This window comes from Taurulus bubalis (assembly GCF_910589615.1).
Source record: "Taurulus bubalis genome assembly, chromosome: 2".
Lineage (NCBI taxonomy): Eukaryota > Metazoa > Chordata > Actinopteri > Perciformes > Cottidae > Taurulus > Taurulus bubalis.
Window position 1 is genome coordinate 34,660,707 of NC_136590.1, and position 18,539 is coordinate 34,679,245.

Genomic DNA, 18,539 nt, shown 5'->3' on the forward strand with positions numbered 1-18,539 from the left:
TGATTTAAAAGGCTGTCAAAACGTCTGTCACTTTGAGCCACGACTGACAGGGTGTCATCTGATGAAAAAGATACTGATGACTGTTTTCGCACAGGTCAGGGTTAAGCGAATAAGGTTGTCTTCTTTTAAAACATTAAAAATGACCATGTTGACAGGGTCAGCATGTACCAACTACAAATTAAGATACCTATTTTAAAATGTTGAGGTGATTTATTAATTTGCATTTGCTATATATTCTTCTTTAACTGCATTCTATATTTTATACAGCGGTAAAACAACTTTTCAGTCACGTTTAACAACTAGGGTTTTATTTTGAAAAGATTAAACGGACGTGGCTTTTATTTTCTTCCGGCTAACCTTATGAGTTACACTTTCGGTATTTTATACACAACACTCTTCGTCTTTCAACTGTACTTTATCTGAACAGTGAAAGCGGTTTGTTACGTGACAACGAATTAGTATTCTTACATACCGGTATTAAAGTTGGTATCATCAGAACTGTAAGTTAATTGAAACTCCCTTCCCGGGCTCGCTTTAACTAAATTAGCTAAGCTAAGCTAGCTCCTCCATGGCACCTCTCCGGGTCCTTTGCATCCACGGGTACCGTCAGAACGGCGGCTCGTTCCGCGAGAAGACAGGAGCTCTGCGGAAGCTGCTGAAGAAGCACGTGGAGCTCGTTTACCTGAGCGCACCGCACTGTGTGCGGCCAGCCAGCAGTGAAGGTGGGTGCTCACCTTCAACCAAAACACGAGGAGCTAGTTGACTTGTATGTTATTAAAAGTGTAGAGGTTGACAAGCTTGCTTTCCCTCTGTAGATTGCTGCGTGTGTTTGGTATTTGTTCTACAACGAGCCATTCACAAATCAGGAATGAGCCACATATTGTACTTCATGCTCACAGCTTTAACAAGATAATGCATTAATTATGATCTAAAAGTAACGTCCTGCTTTTATGCAAAAAATTTTAATAAATATCAACTGCAGTTAGACATCAAGATAACACATGCAGGTGTTATACAGAATGTACAAAAATCCTAAAATTAAGGAAATGTTGACCACTTCAATCACATTAACCAATTCAACCTGTGCAATGTAAATACACTGTGGAAAATAGTTATATGTATTCTGTCTGTACATATAATATGCAGTTACTGACTGTAGACTGTATAGTTTTATTATTTATATCAATTGTTGTGATTTTTGTACTTTTTTTTTTTTTACCATGTCTCTTGTGTGCACTTTACCCCTTTTGCTGTTTAATCCTGTACATTTTCTAATAATAAAGGATTATCTTATCTTATTTCCATGTACGAATAACAAACTTAAAGATGTAATACAATGCATGTGTATGTCCTAATGTGAAGAGTAACTTTCAGAGGGTGAAATATACTTTGGCACACTCATCTGTGGGGCCTCCCTTTTTAATTGTAAAAAAATGTAATACAGCAGGATAACCACTTTCTTCTGTTGTTTCAAAAGCTCTGGAGAAAGAGAACGGCCCTGGAGGCGACAAAGACTCGAGGGGTTGGTGGTTCTCTGATGTCCAGGCTCTGAGTTTTAGTGCTCAGCAGCAGTGTGAGGAAAGCCTGGGGCTCGACGACAGCGTGACGACTGTGAGAGAAGCGGTGAAGAACGAAGGTCCATTTGATGGCATCCTGGGCTTTAGTCAGGGAGCAGCTTTTGTGGCCATGTTGTGCTGTCTTCAGGAGCAAAAACTGGAGCCAGAATTCAACTTCCGCTTTTCCATCCTTGTCGCTGGTTTCCGCAGCGCATGTGAGGAACACAAAAAGTTCTACAACCCTCCCCTCCAGATCCCGTCCCTGCATGTGTTTGGACTGGAGGACCGAGTCATCCCCGACAACATGAGCAGGGAGCTCCTCCCCTCCTTCCAAGACCCTCAGGTCTTGATACATCCTGGTGGCCATTTTATCCCTGCTGCATCTGCTCACAGACAAGCCTACCAGGACTTTCTCCAGAGGTTCCAGTGAGAATCAAAAGTTTCAGAAACTTGGTCAGGTGCTAAATATGTGAAGAGACACAAATCATACTCAAGCACTAAAATAAGGCAAAAGAATGTTGATTATTTATACAAATCTTGTGATGCCATCATTTATTCTAGAGGCCCTTTGGGTACAAATGTCATTTTCATGTCATGATGAGTAGTGGCCTCATGTTCCCTGGCAGCTATCTGATCATATCCATCCAAAACAAATGACTGCTGTCCTTCTCAGGGAAGATGTCTTGTAACAGACAATAAAATGAAGTGACAACTGTTTATTGTGGTCTGGTCTCTGTTTCTTTCAAGTTACCTCCATTAAAACTCGATTGCTTGAGTCATTTGTCACATATATTAATTTATCACAGCAGAAAAAACATAGATGTGTAACTAAAAGCTTTCATGAGGGCTTTGTTACGGTATCAACATAATTGTAAACGCTGCAAGGCAATTCAACAAGTTTGTTTAAAACACACTGATGTTTTTAGACAGAGACCGGTCTGGTTGGCAAATGAGAGAAATCAGGGAATGTTTGTAATTTGTTTGGAAACTAGATGAATATCAGGAAATAATTAAACATAATTGTATAGGAAGCAATGTAAATGCATTTTCTATTCTATTCACCTGCTGCAATCTCAATTTATATAAGCAATGCCACATCATCAGAGGACTGACTTTGAGGTCCTGAGAACACTCCACCATGATTGTGGAAAGTGATCAGAGCCTCAATGGAAACCTTGATTTAATTAGTTTGAGAAATATTTTGCTTTTGCAAACTGCTTTACTTGTGTATGTTGTGACAGCTGTGTAACAATGTAACCTCATACGGTAACAAATGGTACTTAAAATGTCTTTTCCTCCAAGTTATACAAATTAAAATGATCAAGCGTTGGAGTCATCTTTACACATCGTCATGTGCTTACTGAGTCATTTTCACCCACATGGAAGTTACATATGAGTATCAGCTGTGAAGAGTAATGACAAGTTGGTCTGCCACCCAGAGGCAATGCATGTCAATGACTAGTTGAGGTGTTTTACTTCTAGATGCATGAAGGTGGTACCTCATTTGGGAGTTATAGAGACAGGTTCATGCACAAGTTTAAGGACATGTTGTTCTTTTACAGCTGAAGCATGTGCACATCAGACTGCACTCTTGCGATTGTTTCCAGATGTGTGCTCTCTCCTCTGCCTCTTTCTCTCCCTCCTTCCTTTTTCGCTTTCATCTTCTTCCTGAACTCTCCGCAACATCCTCCTCCCTTTCACATCCTGTGTGTCATGCGCAACATACCCAGCTATATGTCTGCTGCATTTATGACATGGACAATATCTAGTCATTTTCCTTGCTGACATGAAATTCCACAGTAAAACATCTGAGCATCAACTTCCTCTTTTGTGAACGAAGGCTCTTGCTCTCTTAATGTGTCTTGATGTTTTTACCATGTTACCTGTTTGAACATCTTATGAGCCAACACATCCACACATGTATATCACGGCTACGTCGGGGTCTCGTTTCACCATAATATTCCTCATATTCACTGTCTCCTGTGCTCCCCTGTGCCCCTTGTGTCCCTCCAAGACCTCACAGCACACACACACACTCATACACATGGTTTTGATAACAAATAGAGACGAATGGAGAGTGAGAGTGAGTGAGCGAGGGAAACAGTTAAAGAAAAACACAGAGGGTCAGTCTTGCCAGTAAGTTTTACAACAGAGCCGTGACTCCCTTCTCAGGAATCCGTTCCCCCTGTTGCACAACAACCGGGAAATAATGGAATGAGAGACAGAGACAGATGAGGGTGGAGTCATCCTCTCTCCCACTCGGCCTCCCCCTTCCCCACTCTGCCTGTCTCTGGCTGTTGAGGTTAAAAAAGGGAGAGCAAGAGCACATACAAGTTATCGCCGCGATTGAAGGATCACTTTTTCCCTCTTCCCCCGGTGGAGTATGGGGGATGGCGCAGAGGGGTGTGTCACAGCACAGATGGGCTCTATTTTGATTATGGAGCGTTTGTTGTTATGGGAGACGGGCGGAGGGGAGGGGCCTCGTGGTGAATGTGTCTATATAAGACTTGCACTTAAACTCCAAAGAGCCTGGTCATCCCATGGCCCAGGCTCGTACAGACACTGACAAAGTTACCATCTCTTCCTTGTTACCACTGACGGCTCCCACTGGAATATTCTGTCATATTCAGCAGAGGACTTTAGATCGCATCACCTGGCCTACAACTTTTGGATATTTGTACGTTTGTCATCATTGTAACCGACAATGTTCTCATCACAGCAAAGAGAAGATGCTGAAGACAGAGCGATTGTTGTGTACTTTGGATTTTTAACTTGATATTCCACACCTCTGAAAACGTCATTTAAGTCTCTGCATGTGTGTGCTTCACCATTGGCATGCAGTTGGATGTGATGTAACATCATGTTAGAGGTTTTCCAGAGCTATGGCCTGTGTCCAGTATCACATGGAATTTATGTCTCCCTGTGTTTGTATGAATGGGTTGGCGCGTTTGTGACGGCATGTGCATTTGTGCCTGCATAGTTTGCATGGAACAAAGAACCTCATCATGAAGTGAGAGCTGGTTAGATATGCAGTGGGTTTGGCATGTGGGATGTGTGTTGAGAAGACAAGTAAGTTGGTGTCAGCTAATGAAATGAAAGTACACAGTGAAGAAATCTATGCTGCAGTGATAGTGTGTAATCTAGGCCCAAACAACGGGCAGAGAGGGTTTTTGTGTGTGAGTGCGTGGGTGTGTATCTGCATATTTATTTTCCTCCATATGGCTGTGATTTGATCATTTGTTATGCTTTCATGCTTCCACACGTCTGGTTTTCTTCTGCTTTGTGGTTCTCCTGTTTGTGTGGACAAAATGTGCATGGACCAAAACATGCCGGATGGTCATCCAGTCATCATTATAGCATTTCCTCTGTCTCTCCCTGTATATTGGACTGTCCTATCATCTGGAAAAACATCCTATTATTGATCTCCTGCAACATTCTGCCTGTGATTGACCACTCAACCTGTTCATTGTGGTTGTATCTGGTTAAAACTTTAATTATGTTCAGAGGTTGTGTTGACTGTTGAATGATTAGGTGCAGAGGTGAACTAAGGACACCACAGCGGCCATCCATTTGATGTATGAGGTCATCTGCAGTCGTTTGTCTGCTTGTGTGCTGGACTGTTTTAGAGGCCGTGGCTGGGCCCTGGCGAGGACAGCTGTGGTTTGGCTGTCCTTATACGTGCCTAACTGACTTTGCTGGGGTAAATATTAGTCATCATAACTGTGGAGGAGAACTGTGGTAGGTTCTGGATAAAACAGAGAGAGAGAGAGAGAGAGAGAGAGAGAGAGAGAGAGAGAGAGAGAGAGAGAGAGAGAGAGGGAGGCATGTCTTGGCTCACATATCCCCAAAGAATGTGAATCCTGTTGTGCAATCTTGTTTAGTTTTATAAAATGTTTAAGAGGTTTGGAGGGGGAAAGGGATGTCACAATAATTAATTAAATCAAGAGCCTTTACTGTGCGGGTGTAGCTCAAGGATGTAGATGTAGAGGAATACTTTGCAGACTAAAGATGCAAGACAAATGATAACAATCGCATAACTGCTGAAGTACAGACAATATAATGAAAGCCATAACGTCTTGGTGGGTGTTAAGTCAGCCTTGCTCAGAAACCTGATGCAAATGGGTTCTGAGACTAATACACTATTACTACTATAATACACAATATATTTTTGATATTAAATATGTATAGGCTTTGTGTTAATTATACATTAATTCACTTTGAGGCATACTATCATATATTCATCTTTTTAGAATTGACAAGATTAAGAAATCTAAAGCAATGATAAACAGTAAACTGTGTAGTGTGTGTGTGTGTGTGTGTGTGTGTGTGTGTGTGTGTGTGTGTGTGTGTGTGTGTGTGTGTGTGTGTGCGTGTGTTTGTTTGTGGGTATGTGTGTGTTCATGACTTGTGGGGTCAAAAAAAGTCACATTGTGGGGACTCCCGTTCATTATAATGTATGACAATGATAACTGAAATCATGAAGACTTAGTTTAAGGTTTGGTTAAAGTTGGGTTTAGTTTAGGTTGAGGTTAGGGTAGGTTTAGGATTGGGCTGGTATCAGTGTATAGGGTTTGGGTAAGTCTACAGGAGATAAAGCCAATGTAATGTCGGCAAAAATTGTGTATGACCGTATGTGTGTGTCAGATAACTTTACCTCTCAGCCCTGAACAGTAAGAGTTTATGTGCTGTTGTTTATCTGTCAGCACATGAGCTTTTACGGTGCAGGGAGGCAGAGGACAAACAACTGTTCATCCAGCTTTCTTTTTCTATCCCTTTCTCCTCTTCTCTCCTCTTCTCTTTTCTTTTCTTTCTTTAGTCAGTCAGCACACTCTATGTTACCATTTTAAAAGATCACAAAAAAAGAAAATGATAGACAATTGGAATGTGATGGTGGAGGATGATTGTACCATGATTGTAAAACTAATTGTATCTTGGTGCAGCCATGATTTGTATGCTGACTTTTTCCCAAAATGCTTGTTTTTTTTAATAACTTTTAACTGTAGAATATATCTCAGAGTTTGAACAGCTGCCAGACTTAATTTGAAAGACAAATCAACCTTTCTGTCATGGTGGAATCTGGAGTTACTCAATAGCATCTGCCTTGTTTTACTCAGACCTTAAATAACAGCACCATCTGTTTTCACAGTTACAGTGAAAACTGAACACATTCAGTGGTACATTGAACGGTATGTAAACAAGTGTCAACAAAACACTGGCAAATGTATAATATTTTATTTTATTTTATTTTAAATCAGGCCCATATTTTGCTCCAAAAGGTTTAAACTTGGAAAAAGTTGAGTATCCTGTTATAAGCAGATGATAGACAAATCCTGACCTGTAGAGGGCAGAATAACTCAGAATATTATAGAATACTGCTTGAAGATGAGTAGGCCAAGAACTAATACACTCTTTGTGTGGTTGTGTGTTTGTTGTGAGCATTCCATAGGTGGGCATTTGTGTGCGTTCATACATGTGGGTTAGCCTAGGACCCAGTGGATGGTGTGTGTCTGCCTGCAGGTTACGGGTGTTGGAGCTGGCTGACTCATCTGTTCAGCATGTGCTGCATTCATTACTATGCTTAATAATCAAACCATAAAGAAACCCATCACCTAATAAAGCTAAAGTGAAAAGTAATATGTTTCCATATGTGTCATTGCAAACTTAATTGTTAAACTGTGTTTGGTGTATTAGATTACATTATGTGTATTATTGTGAAATATATACAGTATATGTGCAGTTTTGATATATTATTATGGGAAATGTGCAGCCATGAACAAGTCAATATGACAACTCAGATGAGTGAGCAACCTGTGACCTACTTTTAAATGCAAAGATAATGTCAACATCTCAATCACATGCAAACTCAATTATTACAACAACTTTTTTACATTCCTGATGTCACCTGCCCCTAACGACCATGGCTGTAGACTGTTACCATGGTGCTTCTGCTAGAGTAACAATCTAAAGCCACGGTCGCCATGGAGACAGCAGGGTGGAGGGAGAGCCGGAGTTGTCATGGTAACAGGAAACCGCAGGTCTCATTGGATAGAGCGTGGATGTTACGCACTTGCATGGTGTAGGACTCCCCCAATGCAAGCCCACACAGGTTTCCTTGCTGAGCAGCAGAATAGAGAGGGAGCAGGAGAGACACAGAGAGAAACATCGAGCATACACAGTAGACTGAACAGCATCTCCATGATGTTTTTCCCCTTGAGGTTGACAACACTATGGCATGGCCTCTGCATGTCCATGTTGTCTTCTGTGTGGTGTTTTGGTGCATTGCCAGGCTTCAGTAGCCATGACTGTAGACTGTTACTGTACTGTGACACTGTATAAGCAGTAAGCAGTCTAAAGCCAAGGTGCTGATGCTCTGGCCAAGTGAGGAGGAAGAGATGATCAAGAAGGGCAAACACTCCCCTTGTGGAAACCTGCATCAGCAAAAAGAGGAGAGGATATAGGTATAACATTACTGGAATCAAGCCTGACACAATTCTCAAGAGGTGGATGCTGATCAATACAGTCCGTGTTGACCAGGTGCGTCCTAGTGACCTACATAATAATTTTGGGAGAGTAGATAAGATGCTGAATGCTACTGCTTTAACCGTAATGGTCATATTTTCTTAAATTGTAGCAGCATATCTCTATCATTATGCGTGGCCCTGTGCAGTTACTTTAAAACAACATGTTGCTGACTAAAACTTGAAGTGAAGATGATCCAAACATTTTCTTTTATTGTTATCCTCTAAACTGGGGTAAATTCCATCAAGTGAAAGGTAAAAATTGTTCTCAGTCATCAAGCTCATATTTGTTTTATCTAAATGTAAAATCCTAGAAAAATTTATGAACATGCATTAAAAAGATATTGGCAAGATTGGCATTCAGCATCATCCACCAGTGTGTGTATGCAAGTGTGTGTGTATGATAGAGTGATGAAGTACATTGTGAAATGAAAGTCACCAAAAAGAGGCGAATAAGATTTTTTTAGGAATATCCCCCAATAATGGACTCCTATGTTCTTCCATTAGGTTGAGATTATCTTGAATGTTTGGAATATTTAACATTTAATCAAGCAGCCCTAAACAAGTATTTGTCGAATACGATTTGGGGAATTTGTCTAACTCTTTTACAAAAAGCAACTCTCTTCTCTTCGCCCTCAACGCCCTTAAGCTGTTGTGTTTTTTAGCCCTTTAACCAAGAGGTGTACTTAATTAAATCAGGTGACTCACTCGCCAAGTCCAGGGGCCTTTTAAAGCCAAACATTTATGGTGCATTATGCTAAAGATGACTGACAGCAGCCACCTCTAAGGACTATAGGCAAATTATTTACAACAACAAATCAAGTCCGTCTAGGAAGACTAATCATAAAAGTAAGCCATCACTTTTCACATTGCATTAACAAAGCTTAATTTTCTTTCAACAAGCACATTTCTTGTTTAAACTGACTGAGGGTTTTTCTGCAACAGGTTTCTTGTCATGTGTTTCAGCACCACGGCGCTGGGACAGCGACAAAACGGCGCTGTCTGTGGTGCTGAAGTGGGACGACACTGACAGCGGTGAGGTAACTTAAAGGTCTCATTTTTGCAGCAGATTGAGTCAAAGACTCAACATCCCGAATCTTAGTTTAAAATAGGAACGTGTATTTGACTTTTACGAATTAAATCTATAGAATGTTGCTCGAAACGTATATCTCCCATTGCACACTATAGTGCCCTATCACTCCAATTTAACCGTGTCCGAGGTGATCCACAGGCTCTGCAGTCTCTGCTCTCATTACCGAATACATGCTGGTCATGTGATGAGCACCGTCATTCGCGTCATATTGCTCGACAAGTCACGTGCCCGAGGGTACTGGCATATGGCGTCACATTACGAGCAAACCAATCGTCTCTCCTCTCATTCTACCGCCTGGCTTATCAGAGCGCGTGGGCAGTGGCTTGGTCTGGCTCGGTTTCCATGGCACCCGGGAGAAACTGCTTAACCTGACGAGCATCCAGTTAAGTATGCAGATTCATACAAATAAAAGTGCATTTTGGTGGATCTTCACTCTTGTCTGTATTTTATTTTACTTTTTAAACCCTAACAATAAGAAGACACCAAAGCGAGTATGTTACTTCACAAGAGTGCAGCATCAAGCTGTTGTTTCACTGAGATATAACATTCAGAATAAAAATAAACAAAGTTGTTTAAATGATTGTTCTAGTACTATATACACATAACAGCCAGTTAATCTCTTCTCATCTCTCCATATTTTATTAGAATATTTAATAGTTCCGGTTGCTTTGCTTTAATTAACATTGTCTGATCAACGCTAGTGCAACAGTAGCCACAACAACGAGTTGTGAATGAACAAGGGGTTTCATTGACTCGCTCCACCCACACCTCCCTCGTATACTGTCCGCGCACGAGCTTCTCACATTGCGCATTCACACCCCCGCACGGCGGAGGAACACACTGCATTGTGTGTGCGCGTGCGCGTGCGCGCTATGCCTATAAAAGGGCTATCGTAGGTGACTGCGTATCATCTGCAAAGTGCGCAAGAATGACGCAGGGCTGACTTCACTGGCTGACGACGTCACTGAACTGAGACTGAAAAAAAAGTTAAAGGAAATGCCGACCGGAAGTGTAGGAAGGGGAGGGAGGGAGGAGGAAAGGGAGAGGCGGAGGCGAGGAGTTTACCGCCACACCGGAAGAAAGTGATGGCTATAATGTCATCACTATCACCGGAAACCTCCCGGTGCCACGCGCTCCCGAGAATGTAATAGTGTTGGTGAGGAACACCCCCGCCGCCACACTCCCCCCAACACGCTCAAAAGCGCGCGCACGTACACACACACACACACACACACGCGCACACACACACACACACACACACACGCACACACACACACACACACACACACACACACACAAACACACAACGGGGCACAGAATAGGTATGTGCGCCTCTGTGCCATGGGCACGTGCCAGTGTACATTACACGGTAGCATTGGCACATCAGGTACACAATACCGGTTAGCCTGCAGAGGTTCCAGTCCTGCCTGAGTGGCAAGTTGCAACCAAAACAGCGTCTATCTTTTTAATTGTGAACCAGTTCCAACCTGTGTGACAGATGAACACATGACCAAACATATGTATACATATGTATGTATCCCTAAACAGATTGAGCCAGACTCTGACAGAAAATAAAACATTTAGATGGCGATTTTTGTCCGCAGTTGGTCTTTTCTGAGATTCTCTTTTTTTCAGGATACAAGCTGAATGCTGCCCACATGGGAGAGAAAATGAGTCACACTGCAGCAACTTCCAACCGGAGAGTGAAGATGGGAATAGCTTCAGTCAAAGCAGACTGTAGGGCTTCTTAAGGGGATGACCCGTCCAATAGACCCTCTTTCTCTCTTGGTTGCACTTAATCAGAGTTTTGTTTTTCTTTTTTATCCAGGGTTCAGATAAAGTCTCACAAAATCAGGTCAGTAGGAATAGGAATTGAACTTACCTCAGTCAAAGTTCCCTCTGTGGCGATGGCAGCGGCTTCTTGCTGTAGAAATAGGTCTGTATCTCTAAACTTTCTGTCTTCATCAACATGAAACTGTCAGCGCAAATCTGTGCCATGCCATCTTCGCGCACAGACGCTGTCATCCCGATCTTCTCCAAAGTCGCTCTCAATACAGACCGGGTTCTCCCATCTACCGTAGGCTTTTTATAGAGATCCCGTAGTAACTAGTAGAGGGGACGGGGGAGGGAGGAGGGGGAGGAAGGTGGAGAGGGAGAGCTCATTGAAAGATTCACCTACACATGTACGTGCGTATCCCACGTCATTGAAAGGAGTGCAGCTATTTATAAAGGGGAGGGGAAAGTATAGCCTGAATCACTGTGTGTGCAGGTCTTTAAAAAGGAGGATGAAAATAGCATGTGTGTTGTGTATGTCGCTCTTTACAATGAAATGTCAAATATTAAAAGCTCTTACGAGAATATTCCTATAATATGAAGACATTTGAAGTCTCCGAAGTCACGCATGAGTGAGTGTAATCGTATTTCCATCTCCCGATATAGCTATACCAGCCTATTTATTGCATAATTATCGTCGTTACATTGCACAAGGGACACATTTTAGATTGTCTATTTGTTTGCTTCTGTCGATGGATTTAGTTGTTGCTTCGGTGATGATATCTTCTCCGGCTCAAGTGGATATACTTTGATGTCTCGACAAATATGAATCGGTGTTTAAATCAGTCAACCATATCATCCGAAAACAATCTTACAGTTCCAGTTCTCTCTTGGTGCACTCGATTTATTGTAGAATTAAATATATATTTAATTATATGAAATATATCGAAAGCCAACAAATGCTCAAATGTGTTTGCCAAATGATGATAGCGATGAGCAAATCGTTATGTTTAGATTTGGTGATGAATCACTGCAGCTGTCTGCTTAGAGTATCTGGATAATAGGTATGATTGTAGTGCATTGATATATTTGTTTGTATGTTGATGTAATTTCATAAATTAAACTATACCCAACTATACAACCCAGTTTTTAACAAAGCTGTAGAAACTTCGGCAGAGATTTGATGGGAGTCGTGCGTATACCATCCCGACGCTGTTGAGCTCACACCACATTCGGGGGAGACCCTCGTGCGTAAAGAGGTGTGTCAGTAGACTGCAGATTAAAGTCACGTTGGACGCAGGATTTAAATTCCCCTCTGTGTTTTTTAAGAAGTCCTCTTGAGTGGAGGAAGCACGCAGTTACACCACGCGAGAGTGGAAGTTGCCAGAAAACGTATATGTCCCTGCACTCCTCCAAACACTCGCAAGGTGAGGATTATGATCTATCCAGACATTGCTGAATGAATTAGATGCATTCCGTTACACCAACAATGGATTTAAAAAGAAAAGTAAATTATAATTCCACTATAAATTTAAAGTTCCAGTTAAATGAAAATAAGCCCCAAACTGGTGTATTTGGATGTATTGAACACCATGAGTAATATACACGTGAAATATATGGTTTGGTACAATTTAAATGTCACAGATGTGCGCAAATGTGCCCAAATGTGCCCCAATGCAAATTTTGGAGACCTCGCCTGAATGTTATCTCTAACTTTGTTCTGCTTCACTTTATCAAAGTCAACCTTTGCAGAGAGAATGTTCACATATTGTGCTATGATTTGGGTTAGTTAGTTAACCTTACAGCAGCATCATTTCTTTCTTTCGAAGCGGACCTGAAACCTTTTCCTTTTTTCTGTGTGTCATCTTCATTTACTCTTAACCAGTAACATATATACTTATATTTACACTTCTGAACAAAATCCTTTTATTACAACCAAACTTATTCAAATAGCCCCGGTTGCAGAGATACACCATTTTTAGTTTGGCTATGCAATTTTAGGGGAAAGGGCCTAAAAATAGGTGGGTTTTTAAAAGGTAAAACAGATAACATTAAAATACATGGTCATCTGTGGACAGTTTTTACATTTTGGGGGGTTATTGTCTTTGATATCGTAGACCGTGAGCAGTTTAGTCAATTCCCTTGAGAAATGGTTGAATTGTCACACAACTGACAAGGATAAGTAGAGCAAGGTCAAGAATACAGATGTTTGTTGAAACAACTCTTTTTGAGGATGTCGTTACAATTTTGTCCAGAATAATTGTATATTTATAAACTGAATTTGTTATAAAAAAATTATGAAGTGTGTTTCTAAGCAAGGATAACTGATTTGCTTCTGTTGATGTTTGAAGGATGATGCAATATGAATAGATGTATTGGTTGTTCCACCCATGACTTTAAAATATTCATGTGCCCACTAGGGGCAGCCCACTATGTATGCGTATTGCTAAACAGAAAGAGAAACCATTCTTGCAACACGGTAGGAAATCAACAATACACCCACAGAGGCCAGTGCAACATTAAGACTTTATTCACTCTGTTATTACATTTTTGGTCAGTGACTTGTGCTCTCTCTATTTTTCTTCCTCTTTCAAAGTAAACCCGCCTCAGATATTATTTCAGAAGAGGAGGAGCGTGAATATCTCACCCTTGGGCTTCAAATTGTAGAATATCTACTGACTGCCACCAAAGAGCAATATAAATATGCTGACGTGAGATGGAGAGTGAGCATTGTGCAAGCGTGTGTACACAAGCATACACAATGCAATTTCCTCATTCTACACATATGAATATGCGAGCAGGGGGATGAATGATGAAAAAGTGTGAATGAAGTAGTCCCTCACTTACTGCCTCCTTAATTGTACTGTCTCTCATTACTGGCCCCATGGTGCCATAAACACACAAACACTACCTCAAACCTGCATACAGTCTTATTCTTTAACTTATCATTTCAATATCTTGAACTGCATCAGACATTCACCTCTTGCTTCTTGTTTTGACATCAGCCCTCAGGCAGTCCGCCTTCATCGCACATTCAACTTTCAGCTTGCTTATATCTGAAGACTTAATTGTGAATCAGGATGCAGATTATTTCCTGTTCAAATCTCTTATCTGTCTGTCATGCCCAGTGGTTGGCTCACTTTCTATCTCCTCATCTGTATTCCAAACAGAGATTGCAGTCAGATATGAGAGAAAGAAACAGAAATTCATCCCTCCCATACACTTTTCTCTCTCCTCACGACCGCCTACCTTGCCTTCCCACCTCCCTTGCTCCCATTCTGACTCATACTAAAATCCCAGTGAGCATCCTCTCAATCGCCCCACCCAACCCCTCCGCTCTCATTTGTATTTTCTCTCCCTTTGATTGCCAAGCTGGCTCAAACGCAGTAAGCAGGGCAAGAGAGAATGAGCAAATGAAAAAGGTAGAGAGGGATGGAGACAGGGAGGGAGCGGAGGAGGAGGAGGACTCTCTCCTGCCAAACGCGCCCGTGATGAGGATTCTGTCAAAGGAGAGCAGAGGAGGAGGAGGAGTGTGTGTGTGTGTGTGTGTGTGTGTGTGTGTGTGTGTGTGTGTGTGTGTGTGTGTGTGTGTGTGTGTGTGTGTGTGTGTGTATGTGTGTGTGAGATGGTGGGTGTGTGTGTCGGAGTGAGATGGAGGTTTTGAAAGAGTGGGTGTTTATTAGTGAAACCCCTCTCGCCCCCGCGTCGTTACCTCCACTGTCTCTGTGCACTTCTTGCCTGCAAGATTTGCGAGATCGCAAACCCACACTCATACACAGCAGCAACTCCACATCCACCCACACACACACACACACACACACACACACACACACACACACACACACACACACACACACACACACACACACACACACACACACAACACACACACATACACACACACGCCTAAGCAGTGACAGATATTGTGAACCCATATCTAGTCAGAAACTTTGGATATTTGTGTGTTTTTAAGGTTGTGTGACAAAGGGGAGGAAGACACATGCGTGTAATGGTGCATGTACTTCCTCGGTGACATGTGTTCCTCAGCCTCTGGAGCCAAGTAAATGGCTCCAGCTAAATTGACTTACCTGAGATGCACATGACAAGATTATTCCCATGATTTCATTACATTTACAGAGCATCTGTGGCTAAGGATGCCTTCATGGGCTGTCCTTGTAAAGTCATAAGCTGTCTCGTCTCATCTGCTGTAACTCCAACAGTGACTCACACAAAACTTCACAACATTATGCCAAAGTCACATGCTGAATTTAATTACCGTGCAACGCCAGCTGTAGCTGTGTATGTGTGTGTACAAGTGGGGGCGTTGTGTATACTACATATACATAGCCTTGTGAAAATTAAACAGGAGTTTCAATGACCGTGTATGTCTCAAAATCAGCTGTAAAAAAACACACCCCACAGACCGGTGTCATTACAAACTCATGCTGTGTGCAATCAATTTCCTTTTATTGTGTTCCAGCCCTGGATACATATATTAGAAACCTCAAAACATAACATTTACAAGTCTGACTAGTTTGTTCTCATGTAGGCCAACTAGTTCCAGACAGTGGCACCATAAGACTGGAGGCCACTCTTGATTGCAGAACTCTTGACTGCAGCCAAATATTGTTCAAATAAGCAAAACCTTAGAGTGAAGATCTAAACTGAAGTTGCCAAAGACACCAACTATATCAGGCCGGATTTTGGCGGGCCGGAATTTGCAGCACGAGAACATATAGGATCTTACTGCTCGTGGAAAAGTAAAGCCATTTATAACTTATGGAGTTTGATACATATACTCAGCTCCAATGAAGAGTTGGAACAAGATAATCCTGAAAATACACTGAAGAGACAGTGTGGAATAAGATGATTTTAACAAGCTTGAAGCTACTTAAAAGTGGTATATTAAGGGTTGAGGATGGTGTTGTTAGTGCACAACATAGTCATGAGTAATGAAATGTAGTTTTTGTCTTTGATTAATGTCTTTAATAAACTTTTATTGAATCAGGTCATGAAATATAGTCAATAGCTTCCACTGCTTCAATATATGATCCATTATGCCTTCTTTGTTTAAAATTCTCTATTTTCTGTTTGGCTCCTCTGCACCGTCACGTCACTCTACCTCATATTGTCTTTTGGATCATTCTTCCCCTTTCACTCCCTCTATTTCATTTTGTGAATTATACATTAAACACCAGTCGAAATGCATATACTCCAAACATCTAGTGCCAGCAAATATGCATCACACAAGTCTTTCTGTCTGTCTCTCCTACACACGTCCTAATTAATTTATGTCTCTCTTACCACTTATGTGGATCCCATTTCAGTCATCTCACTTTCATCTCCCTGCCATTTTCATTCTTGTTTATTTGTTACCCGATGTCTAACCCCAGCGTTTTCAATCAGCTCCATCCTTAACCACAATGTCCCACGCTTGTCTTTCCACCTTTCTCTGCTGACTGTATTCCCCCATCCGTCCTCTTCCTCCACTCCAATCATCTCTAAAAGTCATCTCCTCCCACCTCCCAGTGTCCCTGTGGGGGAGACAGAGACAGACAGACAGACAGACAGAGAGAGGGAGAGAGAGAGGATGAGATGGGGGCAGAAGACACCGAGATGTGATTGGGCTGGAGAAACCCCCTGGTGTCAGAAATTCACCTGCAAAAACGCCCTGCTTCCCCCGCTTTTCTCATCTGTATTCACAGTGTCTCCCCCTCCTGCTCTCTCCTCCTGCATCATGTCTCCTCACCCCTTTACCTCGCTTCCTCTTTCTCTCTGTTTCCCTCCCTCACCATCTCCCTGCCTCCCCCTCTCTGTCCTTCTGTGTCTTTTATCATCCTGCATTGCTCCACCTGCACTGTGGTGCAGCACTGACAATCAGAACTCTGCACACATACACGGATGCACGCAAGCACACACACTTACAGACTTACGCACACACAGGGAGACACACGCCCACCACTTCCGGCAGCCCCCTCCCTCTCTCACACCTCTCCACTGCAGACACGAAATATTCTACAACCCCTGGTGTGCCAGTGCTTCATTAAGAGACACTGCTAGAACTACATCAAAACAGTATTCTGCATTCACACACAATGGCTTATTGTTTGTACCTCAAACAGAACCGCGTAATTACAAAATGAAAAACAGAGACAGGTTTGATCAATAGAATAATGGCTAATGAGAGTCATGAGAATCATGATCAACATCTTAAATTAAGTTTGCATTGCAAGTGCTTTACATAAAATATGAATTACATTAATAAAATATAGTAAAAGATAACAATAACAATGAAAACAGACAATGAGAGTAAAACCAAACCGTGTGAAATTAGAGACATTTTGAAATAAACAGAAAATAAAAACAATAGATAAATACACGGTCTAAAAAATTGTATCAAAAGCCCAATTTTGTGTTATGTGGGTATACTGTAATAGGCCATTTAGGACCAAATTAACTAATATTATACAGACATATAAGTATGTGGAGACATATCTGATTACTATGCCAAAGAAGTGATCCATCCAGCACCTTGGATGAATAATTTAGTGACAGGATGAAGGAGCGTGTATAGAAAACGAGGAGGTTTGGCTCTGGATGAAGAATCATGTGTGGGAGATTTATAGGAAGGACACGAGTCTCTGTCCCTTTAATTTGGTGTTGCTAGGGAAATGAAGCTGTTTACTCTAGCATCAGCCACATGATGTTGTCTGAACTCTCCACGCCCCCCCCTCACACAGACACACACATAGCGCACACCCACTCTCATGCACAACCCAGTCTTTCTGTGTATGTTTTTGTCATTTGTTTCTGCAGTCCTACAATTAGCCTCCTCCTGCAATTTATCAGTTCACATTAAAGTCATAAGTGCAAGACACAAGAGGAAAGATGTGATAAGGAAGAAATGTTGCTACATTCACATAAATTACTTAGACGGAAAACAAAAGTAGATGGGAGAAAGTTCATTGTTGGGCTAATCCAAAGGGTTATAGGACAGTAGAGCTAAAATGTAAAATAAGTAATCAATCCTGACATCTAGTGGCTATTGGGTTGAATTGAGGGTGTGTATGTACACAAAGTGTCACACAATTGTGAAGTACAAAGAAAATGATACATGTTTTTTTTTTAATTCACAAATAAAAAACTGAAAAGTGCAGTGTGCAAAATTATTCAGCCCCCTTTTCTCTGAGTGCAACCGATTGCTGAATGATTGAATGTTGACCGAATGACTAAATAGAGTCCACCTGTGTGTAATCTAATCTCAGTACAAATACAGATGTTCTGTGACGGCCTCAGAGGTTTGTTAAGAGAATATTGGGGAGCAAACAGGATCATGAAGTCCAAGGAACACACCAGACAGGTCAGAGATAAAGTTGTGGAGAAGTTTAAAGCAGGATTAGGCTATAAAAAGATTTCCCAAGCTTTGAACATGTCACGGAGCACTGTTCAATCCATTATCCTGAAATGGAAAGAGTATGGCACAACTGCAAACCTAACAAGACACGGCCATCCACCTAAACTTACAGGCCGAACAAGGAGAGCACTGACAAGAGATGCAGCCAAGAGGCCCATGGTGACTCTGGACGAACTGCAGAGATC

The 18,539-nt window shown here is 41.7% G+C and overlaps 1 protein-coding gene across 1 annotated transcript; it reads left to right on the forward strand.

The window, feature by feature from the left end:
• The first annotated feature begins 430 nt into the window (after positions 1-430).
• On the forward strand, positions 431-2,265 carry ovca2 (OVCA2 serine hydrolase domain containing). Its single transcript, XM_079214569.1, has 2 exons — positions 431-722; positions 1,478-2,265. The coding sequence occupies exons 1-2, from the start codon at positions 569-571 to the stop codon at positions 1,984-1,986; spliced, it is 663 nt and encodes a 220-aa protein (XP_079070695.1). The 5' UTR covers positions 431-568; the 3' UTR covers positions 1,987-2,265.
• The last annotated feature ends 16,274 nt before the right edge of the window (positions 2,266-18,539 follow it).

What these genes read in the sequence shown, in the direction of transcription:
- ovca2 (XM_079214569.1), top strand. Translation starts at nt 569, where the DNA reads ATGGCACCTCTCCGGGTCCTTTGCATCCACGGGTACCGTCAGAACGGC. An exon ending in GCGGCCAGCCAGCAGTGAAG is followed by an intron (nt 723 to 1,477) that starts GTGGGTGCTCAC and finishes TTGTTTCAAAAG; the next exon opens with CTCTGGAGAAAGAGAACGGC.